Consider the following 15,822-nt stretch of genomic DNA (forward strand, 5'->3'; position numbering starts at 1 on the left):
CGTTCCTTGTTCTTCTGCTCAGGGCTTTTGAAGCAGGACTGAAATTTATGATGTTCAGTTTTTATTCTTTAAATCCAAATTATGCTACAACTCAATGAAATCTGTGAGATTAAATGTGTCCCCACTGTCCAGTTTATGGATTCGATCTACCATGTCCACATGACTTGTGAGTCCACATGACTCATGTGAGAATGATCTTGTGCTAGCTCTGATTGGTCAACATCCTAAATAGTTATTTCTCCATTTTTTTTTTATTCTTTGTGGTGTTATATGTGTCTTACCCTTCTCTAGTTTAGTATGGCTTTGTAGTTCTTACCTTCATACCTTCATTTTACTCAGGTCCAGATAGGTCAAGTTTGTGTATCCAAAAGTATAGCAATTCCACAGAATGTTCTGAAAAGGCTGGGTATCCATCAGTAAATGGATTGATAGTCTTCAAAAACATTTTTTTAATTTCCAGAAGATCAGCATGGAAGGCGACTGGTCCATTTATTAAATAAGGCATATCAATATTGTCATATAGATATAAAAGGTTATTTACTAAAGTCCAAATGACCCCTTAATGAATGGGGCAACAACATCTAGCTGCAGACTGTAAAACCCGGACATTGTTGATGGAAATTAGCAATGCCAAAATTGTTTATATCAGCCTTAAAATATTTGATTCCAATATTGTTACATATCAGTAGCTGAGTGACAGGCAACAGAGGGTGATGATCAGGAGGGATAAGCCAAATGGTAAATTATTTGGATAAACTAGAAAAATGGTCTGTGGCAACTGATATTTAATGTGGATAAGTGCAAGATCTCGGGTGTAAAAATCCAATATTTGATACACTACTATCCTCAACATCTGAGGAAAGGGATTTAGGAGTAATTAGTCAGATGACTTTTATTAAAGGTAGGAATACAATGTAAAATAGCAGCAGGAAATGCTAGCAGAATGCTTGGTTGTATAGGGGGAGGTAGTAGCAGTAGCTCATGCCATTATACTTAAACACTGGTGAGACCTCACTTGGAGTATTGTACGCAGTACTGGAGATTGTATCTCCAGAAGGATATTGATACTTTAGAATGAGTTCAGAGAAGGGCTACTACACTGGTTCATGGATTTCAGGATAAAACTTACCAGGAAAGGTTAACCCCTTAAGGGCTGGACTGTTTTTGTGATGTTGTACATTTGCGACCAGGCCTCTTTTTACACTGTTGTGGTGTTTGTGTTTAGCTGTAATTTTCCGCTCTCTCATTTACTGTTCCTATACAAATAATTTTTTTTTTTTTTTTTTTTTTTTTGTGTCACAGAATGCATTTTCATCCAATCAGTAGAAAACACAGTGCTTGAGTTACAAAGTATAAATTTTCAGAGAATGAATGCATTACAGTGGGGGACACAGTAAATGAGTTTTAAAACAGAGTAAGTGAGTAGGCTTATCAATAAACTGTCATGGCAAGGTAGTTACTCAGTTAATAAACACGTTGGTCAGATAGAAACCATAATCTAAAACAATATTCAAAATTCAACTATATAGAATTAACAGGAAATATCCTAACGAAGAAGAGCGGCGCAGTTGTTGCAGTGTTGCCAGTTATGGCAGGGATTAAATGAGTAAATCAATGAAATCGTTTGGACAAAAACATTGGGTAAATTCAAGCATTACATTAAATGTGTGTGTAGCCTTACTGAGCTAGGAGAGTGACATTAGAATGTGTGTAAAGTGGGCATTAGGATGGTAAATAGCATGAGTTACGTGGGGGGGGGAGAGAGGGGAGGAAGGAGGAAACTTAGGCAGGTTGGGGCTTTGAGTAATCGATGCCTTTAGTTGCAAGGAAGTGCAGCCATGGCTTCCAAATTTTTGTAAAGGTTTGATAATTTTTAGTTTGCGCATAGGTTATTTCTTCCATTTGTCTGACCTCGTCTACTTTACTAATCCACTCTCTGATAGAGGGGATCTGCGTCTGCTTCCAGTAAATAGGGATAAGTTGTGACGCCGCCATTACTAAGAAGTTGAACAGCGAGGCTTTGTTTTTACTCATACCTGGAGGGGCTAAGGAGAATAAGTAATGTTGCGGTGTAAGCGGAACGGTAGTAGCAAGTATCAGCTGTGTTATGACCTGTATCCTTTTCCAAAATGTTGCTATTTGTGGACAGAGCCACTAAATGTGGGCATGATGCGCTAACTCGTGTTTGCATCTCCAGCATGTCTGTTGTGTTAGCTTATGTATTTTTTGAAGTTTGGCTGGGGTGTAATGCCAGCGGGTGATGCGCTTATAGTTGCTTTCTTGAGCTGCAGTGGATGAAGTGGATTTGTGTGCTGTTATAAAAATGGTTCTCCAATCTGTTTGAGGTATGTCTATTTGCAGTTCCTCCATCCAATGGCCTGTGCAAGTTATATCTCTAGATTTCCTTATTAGTTTATACATGGTAGAAAGTAATTTCTTTGTGATTGTGTGGTCAGTACAAAGTTGTTCAAAGTCAGTCATTGGTCTTTTCTCCGTAAGAAGGAGATTAGCGCTTTTAATGAAATGGATCAGTTGGGCATATTGTAATCGCTGGTTGCCTGTTGGGATCGTATCGGGTAGTAGTTGAGTTAAGGCTTTTATGTTATTGTCGGTGTCAGTGACGTCTTTAAGTTGCAAGGCCTCACCAGAATGGTAGAGGTCGTACGAGTTCCCTGATTGCCCTCTCTGGAAATCTGGATTGTGTGTGAGAGGGTAGAGGGGGGAGGGGTGTGGGGCAATTGAATCAATCTCCCGGACCTTGAAACATACCACAAAGCAACCCACCTGGCCCGAATTTATGAATGGACACGAACTAATTCGAACCTGCACTGGGTACAGATTGAAAACGCAGCTTCGCTGATACCCTTGCAATTAAGACCTTGGCTATTCACAAACCCAGCCCAACGCCATCTCACAATTGATAATCACCCCACGATTAGGCCCACTCTTCAAATCTGGCAGAAACTAATCAAAGTATCATCAATTGTTCCTATACAAAATTGTTCCTATACAAATTATATGTTGGGTTTTTTTCAGAACAAAAAAGGCTTTCTTTACATACCATTAGTTATATAATCTCATGTAATTTAATTAAAAAAAAATAAAAAAATATGATGAAAAAAATGAAAAAAATACATGTTTTTTGACTTTTACTTGAGAAATCTTTTACTCATCTACAAAAGCGAATAAAAAAACTGCTAAATAGATTCGAAATGTTGTCCTGAGTTTTAAAATATCCAGTGTTTACATGCTTTTTTGCTTTTTTTTGCAAGTTATAGTGCTATAGGTACAAGTAGGATATTGTGGTTTCAAAACATAATTTTTTTTCAAATTTATCAATAGTGACATTGTAACACTATTATCTGTCAAAATTCTCTGAATAACACCCCACATTTACATATTTTTTTTTTAAAGTAGACAACCCAGGGTATTCAATATGGGGTATGTCCAGTCTTTTTTAGTAGCCACCTAGTCGCAAACACTGGCCAAAGTTAGCGTTCATATTTGTTTGTGCGTGAAAAAGTAAACAACTAAATTGAATGCTAATTTTGGCCAGTGTTTGTGACTAAGTGGCTACTAAAAAAGACTGGACATACCCCATTTGCAATACCTTGGGTTGTCTTCTTTTGCAAATGGTATGCCATCATGGGCGTAATTCTCATTCCTGGGCTACCATACGCTCTCAAAGGCAACGTAACCAACCTGGCCATTTTCAATGTAAAAATATTTGACCCATATATTTGACCCTGTAACTTTCAAAAACGCTATAATATCTGTACATGGGGGTACTGTTAAACTCAGGAGACTTTGCTGAACACAAATATTAGTGTTTCAAAACAGGAAAACGTATCACAACAATTATATCATCAGTAAAAGTGCTGTTTGTGTGTGAAAAATTTGAAAAAAGTCACTTTCACTGACAATATCATCGCTGTGATAGGTTTTACTGTTTGGAATCACTAATATTTGTGTTCAGCAAAGTCTCCCGAGTAAAACGGTACCCCCCATGTACAGCTTTTAGGGTGTCATAGAAAGTTACAGGGTAAAATACAGTGCTAGCAAATTAAATTCTCTGCAATTTCGGCCTTGGTTGGCAGGCAGGTCCCTCAAATTGTAATTAATAAAATTATTTAATTATGTAAAAATATTACATAAATACGCACGTAGAATTTAAATATATATGCACATTTATATATTTGAAGTCTACGTGTATATTTATATAATTATTTATGTAATTTTGTATTTAAACAAATGTATATTTCGTATTATTTTTATTTATATATACATAGATATATAGATACAATTTTATTCTAAGTGTATTTTGATATAAATGTATATATTTTAATATCAAAATACAGTTAGAATAAAATTTCATATAGATATATAATTTTTTTTATTTTTGTATTATTATTTTCAAAAAATTAATTTAATTTAATTTACTTATTATTTGTATTTTATAATAATATATATATACAATATATATAGTTATTATATATTATATATATGTGTGTAATTTAATTATAAGTGTATTTTTATATTAATATATATACATATTAATATAAAAATACACTTAGCATGACATTATATATATGATATATAGACATATATTATATAGATATAATATATGTCTATATATCATATATATACAGATATATAATTATTATTATTTTTTATTAACATTAATTTTATTTTTATGATTTTACAGTTGCAGGGAGACTGCCTGTCAGCACAGGCAGTCCCCCTGCAGGCAGAAACATGGACACCTATTGTGACCATGTGGTCGCCCTATTGAGCGATCACATGGCCCAATGGGTCCTAATTTGCCATGGGGAGACTGTCTGGGCTGCAGGCAGTCTCCCCACAACGGGAGTACCGCCGATTGCCGCCGGGTGAACGACGGCGATCGGGTAAGTACATCTTAAAGTTAGGACGGTTCAGGACCGTCATCGGTTGGCAACGCAAAAATCCTTAAGGGGTTAAAGGATCTTAACATGTATAGCTTGGAGGAAAGACGAGACAGGGGGGATATGATAGAAACATTTAAATACATAAATACATAAAGGGAATCAACACAGTAAAGGAGGAGACTATATTTAAAAGAAGAAAAACTACTACAACAAGAGAACATAGTTTTAAATTAGACGGGCAAAGGTTTAAAAATAACACCAGGAAGTATTTCTTTACTGATAGGGTAGTTGATGCATGGAATAGCCTTCCAGCTGAAGTGGTAGAGGTTAACACAGTGAAGGAGTTTAAGCATGCATGGAATAGGCAGAAGGCTATTCTAGATATAAGATAAGGCCAGGGACTAATGAGAGTATTTATAAAAATGGGCAGACTAGATGGGCCGAATGGTTCCTATCTGCCGTCATATTCTATGTTTCTAAATGGACTTGAATTTGGTCTGGATTTCAACCGTACTGAACTCCAGACCATTTCGATTTTGCCCATATATATAAAGTGGACAAGCAGCATTTGCAAAACCCTTACTTATGTGTGTCTGTAATATGAACATAGACCATTTATAAAATCCTATTTTGTGTGTATATTTAGACCAATAAAAAGATTAGTGGGAAATTAGTCTGCTTTTTCTATGTTGTATGACTCTCAATCTCAGAAACAGAAAATGCAGCTGTTCTAAAACAAACACATTAAATTACAGTGCAACTTACTTGTTAACAGGATGTACTAACTATTGTTTGATGTGAGTGTTATCTTTCATAAACTAACCACCCCATATAATAACATATAGAATTAAGGAGATTGGAAAACTAGACTTACAAGGCCTGTGTGAAGCCATCTCTCTGTACTTTATAGACATATAGAGAGGACCATCTCAACGTGTATATGTTCAGACAGTGTATATACAATATATACCAGACTATGTTTGTATATTGTGTGTTCCAGTATGTTTGATTGTGGTGTAAATGTATGAATTTGTTTGGTTTTCTGAGTGAAACCATGTGCACATTCTGTGTAAATATATTTTCGTCTGTGTTTGTGAATTGGGTATTAAAAAGTTGAAAATGATGTCTAGAAACACACTGGACATTACAGCCCAAGCAATATACATACTAACAAGAGGAATTAATTAAAGTGTTAATATAATGTTTATTACAAATTCTCTTCTTTAGTTCAAAATGGCCTCCGGACTTTTATTTCTTTCCAACTTTGATTTGTTATAATGTCATTATTCACTTATCCTACTCTTCTCTTTCTTGACAAGTCGAGATCCACCTGGAGTGAACCTGTATCATAGAGCAAATCATCATTTGCCCTTTTCTGATGCTCTATTTAATGCACAAGACTCTCTGTATCTGAAATGTAATGTATAAAAAAAAGTCATATATATATATATATATATATTTTCTACTGTCCTTTCAAGCACATGTATATAAGTGAAAATTTAAACAGAAAACCTATTGTGTTTTATTTTCTTGCCAAAGGTTAACTAAAAGTAGATGCTTTTCTTTGTTGGTTTTCTTAGATCTTAGGTAAATTCTACTTCTGTGGGGTGGGCAAGAGAAATGGCATTAACACACCTTTGATCTTAATATTATTTTTAAAGCTTCTATACACTATACACTCAAGTTGGCTATTAGAGCCGTGGGTTTAATCCTAAATGTTAGTGAAAGTGTTGTTCTTTTTTGCTAATTTAATTTTATAAGCTTGTACCAAGGTTTTATGCTAGGTATGTATATTATATGGATGTAATTTTGTATCTGGTAAGCTCAGAGTTAATGATACTCAATTAACAATTTTGTTAAAACTGAAATAAACAGTGGTTAGAAATGAAAAAAAAAAAAAAAAGTTGAAAATGTATTCTCTATATTCCACAAGACAAGTGCCGTTTATGGCACAAATACACAACCCAATTACAGTTGTTTTGTTTACATAAATGTATATGTGAAGGAATTCCCCTGTTTGGCGTTGGGGTGACAGTTTGTATTCCCTTGTTTCATGTTGGCAGTTGACTCCTTGAGCCTGATTTTTCAAATATTGTCAGTTGACTCCCTGGTTTTCCTTTCAACTTGTCAATAAATCTTCAGTTCATCTTTGTACCCTTCTTCTGTCTACGTATGCTGTTTGGGAGTTTGTGTGTCTTACTGAGGGAATTATACAGGGACACTATTTAAATTTCGTCTACCATTACTACCGAACGGAGGGCTATGTTCACTAGGCTCTGGTGGTCCGGGAGGAAACTACCGATTGAGGTTTAAATACACTTGGTTTCCTTACAGTATATAACTGCATATTTTGTTATTTTACTCTGGTGTGCTGGATCAGGTTGCAAATCAAAACCGTCCAAGCAGATCCAGAATCTAAATCCAGGACCTACTGTGTTGGGTATAGATTTGGATGTTGTAAAAATAGTTGCCTTTGGTATGTTTGATGTGTCTTGTCTGAAATGGTGAGAAATAACATACCCACCTATATAACAACAACTAAAGCTGTTAGAGGCTGTTTTATTTGCCCCATCCAAATGCTGAGCAATGCATATAGTCATTATTCCTCCATTAAAGAAACACTGTAATGTTATGGCTATATTTATTTATAATGGTAAAGTGTTCCTCTTTTTTTAGGATTATTGGGCCCCCTGTAAAAGATAAAAATGCAGGTAGATCCACATTTCATCCAGCATCATCTCAGTCTCTGGCTGCCAAATTCAAATATTACCATTTCACTTAAATGACAATGTTTACGTTTGTGAGACTGCAGTGAAAGGTTATATGCACCAAAACTACTAAAGTAAGATGTAGTGATTTTTGCTACCTAGAGTGTTCATTTGAATAGGGCTTGTTAGAGAGGTTGAAAATATGTGGTCAATATGAGGCAATATCTGTTATAGTTATTAATAATGATAAAATAATAACATATTCTGCAACACTGTACAATGTGTAATAATAAATCTGAACAATAAATGTAACCCCTTAAGGAAACATGACATGTGTGACATGAAGTTTGGTCCTTAAGGGGATAAACGAGAATGGTTTCAGATAAGTATATCATGAAATTGGAATAACATATGAATAATTGAAAATAATACATAGAGGGCAATGTTCAATGGCTGAAAATGCCAGTAAATAGTGCTTTTATGTATAGGAAGGCCTAAAGACAGCTTCGATCAAAATTTAGAATCAAAAATGGTGTTTCCAGTTTTGCAGTACAATTGATTAGCATTGGGTTTTCCATTTTTTTGTTGAATAACATAAACAGTGATGTACAGAAGCTTGAACTTGGTGAAGTTTACTATGTTTAATATTAAGTTAGAAGGTTTATTAGCATCTCACTCTTCTCTCCTGGTTAAGTATATTCATGACATCACAATATGTTGCTAGCGTTAGCCAGGCAGTTGGTGTATGGAAACATTCCAAAGCAGTTGAGATCTTTATGGTCCTAGCTACGTGCGAGTCGTATTTTATAGACTGTGTGTATTTAACTTAAAAAAAAAACATGATTATAACATTTGTGATACTTATGTCATATTTGGGTAAAATATTCTCACCTAAGAAAAAGGAGTATGAAGAAGGAGAAAGTGATCCACCTATTTCTCAGGAGAAAAAGAGGAGGATGAAAAGAGGTTATGAAACAGTGTACCAGAGCATTCAATTTAGCAGTGACTGTGAGGAGCAGGAAAAAAGACCAAAACATGTATCATCAATAAAACAATTAAAGAATAGGCAAGAGAAAGATTATATATGTGCAAAACGGAAAGAGGAAAAGGAATATAAAGAAGGAGTGAGAAAGAGAGCAAGATGGGAGGAAAGTACGGTTCAGAAGTCAACAAGATGGAGTCAGCAGAGCTCACTGACCCCATTAGACTTCACGTTCCTCTATGAACTAGGAAGCGGTGCTTTTGGGAAGGTGAGTCACACGTGGTGTGATGTGGTAGAAATGTTAGAAAAGCACAGAGAATATTGCAAAATAATGTCATAGGAAGAGATTTTCACAGGTAGCAATTACAATGTACAAATTCCACATCCTTGCCATGCCACTGCAAATGTGTGTGTGCTTACTCTTTATCCCTGCTTATATATTACAGGGGGTATTTGATCTCCCATTGAACTTGATTCCATTGCTTATATATCTGATAATTTCTGATACATTTCTTTTTTTTTTTTTTTTTTTTTTTTTTTTTGGTTTTAAAATAATTTTATTAAGTTTTGTATGCAATACAATATAGATAAAAAGATAAAGACATAAAGATACATTTGGTAGTACAGGTCAGAGATGTGAAATTTTTTACAAGTTGTAACCACATGTGAATATGCGTTTGACAAATCGTATCAACAAATGCTTACATACAAACATAAAATGTAATATGAAAACTCGGATTTGACACTGTCAGGTTGTGTGTACCGTGAAGAGAATATTTACAAGGTTGAGTTATATTGTTAAGATATGGTTATTGTTTTACCAAATTTTAAAAGCTATATCTGGTATGCGAATAGATATTTGATATTTAAAATATAGAAAGATAATTTGTATATGTCGAGTTGAGGTTGGAACGTGGTGATTGTGAAAATCGTGCCTGTCAAAAGGGTGTGATCGTTAGGTTTTTCTTGGTATGTCCCTAACAGTGAAGGAATCCTTCGGCTGAGAATATTTTCAATTTTTCCCAAATTTGTGTGTGTGTTGCCATGTTTTTGGTGTAAGCAGAGGAAATATCCTCCATCTGTCTAGTATTTTCTACTTTTTGAATCCACTCTCTGATGGTTGGGGTCTCAGCTTGTTTCCAGTGGATAGGGATTATGAGATTTGCTGCTATCAATAAGCGTGTGAGTAAAGCAAGATTTTGGTTCCTTTTGTCGTTTGGAGGGGGGAGAAGGAATAACATGTATTCTGGGGCAAAGGGATAGTGTACGTCCGTTATGGTTTGTGTGAGTGAGTGGATGCGCTTCCAAAATTTAGAAATGATGGGGCACGACCACCACATATGTGATGAGTGAGCTTTGGGGGTCTTACAGCGCCAGCAATTGTCTTCGAGATCCTTGTGTATATGGCTAAGTTTGGTTGGAGTATAGTGCCATCTGGACAGTCTTTTATGATTGCTTTCTTGTGTAGCTAGGTTTGGAGATGTAGAGTGTATCCTATTAATGATTTGTTGCCATTGTGCTGAGGAAAGTGAGATTGGCAGTTCTTCAGACCATTTGTCTATGTAGGTGGGGATTGTATTAGTTTGATGTGACTGGAGCAGTTTATACATTGTTGATAGGGTTTTTTTCTTTAGGGGGTGAGTTGTACATAATTTTTCATATGGTGTGAGATTTCTCGCTCCTCTGGGGAGTAAAGAGAGATGTCTGACAAAGTGGCATATTTGGTTGTAGAACAGGTGGTGGGTGCCAGTATGGGGGGATTCTGGGAATAGATCCTTCAAATTCTTGATCTTACCCTCTTGAGTGATATCTCTTAGCGAGAGGTATGAAGGTGTCTCGGTTGCTTGTGGCATCCGTCGAGGTGTGTCTATTGGTAAGAGTGGATTGTGTGTTATTGGATATAGTGGTGAAGGAAATGTAGCCACTCCATGAGAGGCATCCGCAGTGCCGCTCTTGTCTGTAGTTGCTGTTCCCTGCTGGGGAGATTCTCACATCGCCAATGCTGTAGATCCTCCAGAGCTCCGCCCCACAGCTCTTGTCTGGCAGTCTCTCTGTAAGTGATGTCACGGTTGCCCCAGGCTGGCTGAGGGTTGGACCATAGATGGATGCTCCTAGTGCTTTCCAAGGACCATCAGCACCGCACCAGACACCATAACCACCGCTGACCCCATGAACCGCCGCAGCTTGGTTGGGGTCTCGCTGTCTCCTACCCACCCTGGACCTACAACAAGGCTCCAGGTTCCAGTGGGTGAACCTCTCTTTCCCCAGAGAGTGAAGCAGGAACAAGCTCTTACAAGAGTTTAGTGCTTATTCAAGGGAGTATGAAAAGCATAGCTGTAATGCTTACTTGAGATGTATATGGAACACAACTGCAGATAACTGAGGATTTAGTTTAATGACTAGGATACTAGAGAATAGTACAGGTACTGTACCTTTAATTAAGTGGAGGTTTGTTAACTGGAATAAGCAGCTTCAGATTTGCATGCAGTATAGCAGAAAGGAAATTGCTAGTCCATGGAGTCAGAGCAAAATAAGAGTGGTAAGTTGCAGCAGGTAATAGTTAGTTTGGAGTTATAGGAAGTAAACAGACTTGCAAGCAGGCAGAATCCAATTACGGATGATATTACTACTTAGCTTTACAATGGGGGAAGTCCAGGGTTGCCTAAGTTCTTCTCCGAGGAGGAGAGAGGATTTAGCAGAGAAGGTCCTTTTTACAATCCGTGGTCGAGGTGAGGAGAGAGTGGGTCAACGGGTTCCAGTCCGGGTTCGGTACTCATAAGGGGTAGAAGATTCTTGATAGCCGGTTTTGAGTTTCGCGGTAAAGCTGTTCAATAATCCAGCGTTTTGAATCTGGCACGGTCTCCCTATGTAGCGTGGGGAGACCGCGTCAGAGAAGGGGGTGTGGCCGAGCTCCGTCTACCCGGAAGTGTCAAGGTAGCGGTAATGCCGGCAGTTAGGACATGACAATAGCAATCCCTGTAGTGATTATAGCTGTCTCCCCCAAACATGAGACGAGGCTGCGAGTTGAGGGTCAAGTAGAACTGAAGTTTTAATGGTACAGCTGCTTCTTTTATACAGTTTTTCCCACAAGGTTACCGCCCAGGTGGACCTTGTGGGGCACAGGACATGAAATGCACAATCCAATAAAAACAGAGTTTTACATTTGAACACTCCCAGTTACTGTACACAAACCCTCCCTTCTGCCTTTGATACAATTAACAAAGACAATGGACTAACTCAATTACCCGCAGGCAGAAACACATTTTTACCCAAAGTCCAGAAACACCCCAAAACTCCAACATATTCCCATAATATTTTGTATAAGATCCAGATTCAAAAGCATTGATTTTAATCTGGACATCGACTGCATCCAGGTGATTGCTGCAGATTTGCTTGTTTTGTCCAAATTCTGACTATATTTGACTTTAGTAAATATGAGAATTGCCATTGCTGTCGGAATTCTGTCATATACAAAATTCGGTGAATATCCCCAAAAGTAAGAAAAACCTCTCACAATCACTTGCTGGACACAGACATGGGAAACATAAAGTATGATTAAATTATAAAGATATCAGTTTTATTTTTTACAGCCATGTTAAGCCACTCAGAATTCAATAGAAAGTTAATACATGATATAGCCCACTGCTCCTACAGACAACAATGGTAGGACCAGCATTGTTGTGGAAAGAGCAGAAGCAACACAACATTTTTTTCAGGCAAATAGGCAATGAGAGATGTGTACATTTTGGAGTTTATCTTTAGCACATTATGTGTTATGTAGCATGATGGTGTCTGAAAGCTGATCTGTTTCAATACAATGGCAATTATTGACAGATAATGATGATTAAGTTAGTCTGACACTGGAATCATATCTTCTCTATCTGTAGGTAATGATGGCGTCATGGAGGAGCAGAAAACCTGTGGCAGTCAAGATAATGAGGAAAGATGCAATCAGGGCAGACATCATACTCCGGGAGCGACGTGTCCTTGAGATTGCCAGAAACTGCCCCTTCCTGTGCGAGGGTTTAGCCGCCTTTCAGACTAAGGTAAAGAATTTCTTGTCAATAGATTCACAACTTTGTCCAATCTTCTAACCAGCTGAAAGGTTTGCCTTGAAACTATGCTGTAATCTATTGTGTTCATACCACATATCTGTCTACTTTATGGTGTTAGTCTACATGTGCCTTTAATACTTCGTTTCCTGTATCAGATGCACACCTTCTTTGTCATGCCCTACATGTTTGGTGGCAGCCTGGATTGGTATCTTACGATAAAGCGATCCCTCCCGACCTACGAGGCAATGTGAGTGAGGGAATGATGGATATTGGTCTTGAGATATTTATTGAAGGAAGTACAATGTGGGTTACCGAGTCCTCTTTCTTTTTTAGAGATTCATTCATTGACACCTTATTCCTTAGCAAATTATAGCACTCAGGGCCTTATTGAGTAAACTGAGAATTACGTCCAATTGGCATTTGCCGAGTTTTATGCCAAATGTAGAAATTCTCAAAAGCGTGTATTGAATCTTGCTTAGGTATTTTTTCATCTCTGCTAACATGGCCTAAAATGTTCTCATGTCACGTCTCCACAATTTATGGTTTTGTGAAAAACAGCAAACTCATGTTTTTCTTTTTTTTCATGTCTCATTTTTATTAAAGTTTTATCATGACATACATCGCATTTCAGATTGGTACAAAGTTCAAGTACATGTTTAATCTCCATCAGCATACACTTAGATAATTGGTGAGATATATATCATGAGATGTGCGTGACATCCTTAGGAAATGACTGAAACTATAGAAACGTATAATCTATATTAGTAATCAAAACAGAGAACAGTGCTCTTCATGCATAGTTGTACTAAGGCAAGGCACGCAAGTACATTTCATGAATTGAGTGTATGGTAGCTACAATGTAGTTGTTCGATTTGGTGTAGTTTATTATTAACTGCAATGTGGTTGGTTATAGGTTGGCCTCCCAGTGAATCGAAGTAAACGCTTGTCTTACACATAACTAACTTATTCTTATAAGTCTATTCAATTCTCTGTTCATCTCTTTCTACTTTTTTAAATTAGGTTTTATGCTGCAGAAATAACATGCGGCCTTCAATTCTTACATAAGCGAGGAATCGTTCACCGGTTAGTCCATTAGATTTTCTTCTTCTCTCTGTTTTAGTCTGCTTTGTTCTATCTGAACAACATTTTATCCCAATGTTGCATATTTTCTCTCTTAATGAGCTATACTGCTTCAACCCCCAGGCTGCATCTTCTGTATGTCTTCATATGATCTACTCCCTTTGTTTTTGTACTTTATAAACATTTGACATGAGCAACACATTAAACAGTGATGGGCCCTTTTCCTTAGGGATATTAAGCCGGATAACATCATGCTTGATGAAGAGGGCCATGCCAGAATATGTGATTTTGGACTGGTGGCAGAAAACATCACAGGAGGAGTCCTGGCCCAGGGTAGCACTGGGACTACAACCCACATGGCACCAGAGGTTAGGATCTTTTCTGTATTTACTTCTCATATTTTTATAGGATGTAGAAAGCTGTTTTTTTTTTTTTTTAAATTATACTATATTTTTTAAAGATAAAACTAATTCTGAAGTTCTTCAGTGGAGTTTTGTTTAAAAAAAAAAGAAGCAGCTGTTACAGCTGGATTCTCATAGCACAGTAAGAAATTCCTCTGCTTACTGCAGATCAATTCATGCATTGAAACGATTGGAAAAGTCCTATTTAGTAAGTAGAGTCAATTCTTACTGTTCTAAGAAAAACTAGCCTTCAGAAGTGCTGGAAAGTTGCCCAGATGGTATCGAGATACATCGTATCATATTAACAGTTGCACATTCTATTTGTAGTTTATCACAATTCCTTATACAGTGATTAAACCCCATATGTATCGCACTGATTAGACAATAAGAGAAGCTATTTTATATTTCATTAATATATTTAATTTTTTTAAAGGTGGCTGCAGAGAGGAGATATGGTGCGTCATGCGACTGGTGGTCACTGGGAGTTACCTTACATCAAATGTTGACCGGACATCTCCCCATTTACATCAAATTACCTGGGCACAGGTGCTCATGCTCCAAGCAGCTGCGCTTCTCTCCCCACCTGAGTAAAGAAAGCAAAGATGTCATGTCTAAAGTGAGTCTTTTAAAACTGTCTGAGCAGATTGCAACAGCTGTTGTATTGGGTATATGCGGCAAACTAATGCAGTTATGTATTAGGGTTCATATAGCACTGCCAGGTCATCTTTTTCAGAAAACTCTTGATAACAGTAAAATGCATACTTAGGATGCTGGAAAGTTGTCCACATAGCAGTGAGATGTGTTGCCTTTATCTTTATCACAATGCAGCTTCTAGAGGAAAGCCCCAGACTGAGGCTTGGAGTACGAAGCAACATCAGGCTTCACCCATTTTTTGGAGCTATAAATTGGAGGCATTTGGAAGCCAAGGCCATTCCACCCCCATACAAGCCACAGAGGGTAAGCACACTCAGGACAACTACAGTTTAATCAAAGTCACGTGGGACAGAAGCACTATAAGTTGACTGATTGCTCAGAGGTTTGATCATGTCCTTTCACTGGCTCTAATTTGATATGCAAATCTTTTGGAATGCTGGTTGGTATCGGTTGCCTCAGTTCTTCTCTCCACGGTAGATGCGTTGATGTGTTAATAATATAAAGTTTCTGTGCTTACAGGGGCCAGCTGAGAACCCCCTTTGGAATGTCCGGAAGAAGCATTTCTCTTTTATGGAGCCCATGAAGTATCACACCTTTTCAGGAGACAGCTGGTTTATACCGAACTTGTCTTTCACAAGCTCCAAATTGAGAGACTATTGCTAGGCTCCATATTTAATACCAGGGTAGGGAAGGAGGGTCGGAGTCAGAACACGTACTCCCGGAATATATAGTAAGCACAATCTTAATGAATCGCTATTGATACGTTCCGTTTCTACATGAAGATGGAGATTCGATATTTCTATACAATCAATTGTAGAATTGTAGAATGCAATCATTGTTACAAATCCAGCTATTTAATGGAAGTCTGTCCATTTTTTAATAAACTCTTCTTACATTGAAAACCAGTTTTCAGTTTTACTCTTTCATATATACATTAATATATAAAATGAAGCTTTGTGCTCAAACTCCCACTACTCCTGTGGAGCAGCAAGGACCATAGTACGCATCAGTCCCAATACCTAGAAAAAAAAAAGT

At 37.2% G+C, this 15,822-nt stretch overlaps 1 protein-coding gene across 3 annotated transcripts in view; it reads left to right on the forward strand.

Annotated features, from left to right (window-relative positions):
* LOC134602471 (protein kinase C delta type-like) overlaps positions 1-15,530 on the forward strand; it is a 64,986-nt gene extending 49,456 nt beyond the window's left edge. For all 3 annotated transcript variants that reach the window (XM_063447387.1, XM_063447390.1, XM_063447389.1), the window contains 7 exons: positions 12,485-12,643; positions 12,808-12,899; positions 13,673-13,735; positions 13,962-14,100; positions 14,567-14,749; positions 14,962-15,090; positions 15,307-15,530. In XM_063447387.1, the coding sequence (XP_063303457.1) occupies positions 12,485-12,643; positions 12,808-12,899; positions 13,673-13,735; positions 13,962-14,100; positions 14,567-14,749; positions 14,962-15,090; positions 15,307-15,450 (909 nt within the window). In that variant the 3' untranslated portion in view covers positions 15,451-15,530. The remainder of the gene's footprint in view (positions 1-12,484; positions 12,644-12,807; positions 12,900-13,672; positions 13,736-13,961; positions 14,101-14,566; positions 14,750-14,961; positions 15,091-15,306) is intronic.
* Positions 15,531-15,822: the final 292 nt, after the last annotated feature.

This window comes from Pelobates fuscus, chromosome 3, assembly GCF_036172605.1.
Source record: "Pelobates fuscus isolate aPelFus1 chromosome 3, aPelFus1.pri, whole genome shotgun sequence".
Classification (NCBI taxonomy): domain Eukaryota; kingdom Metazoa; phylum Chordata; class Amphibia; order Anura; family Pelobatidae; genus Pelobates; species Pelobates fuscus.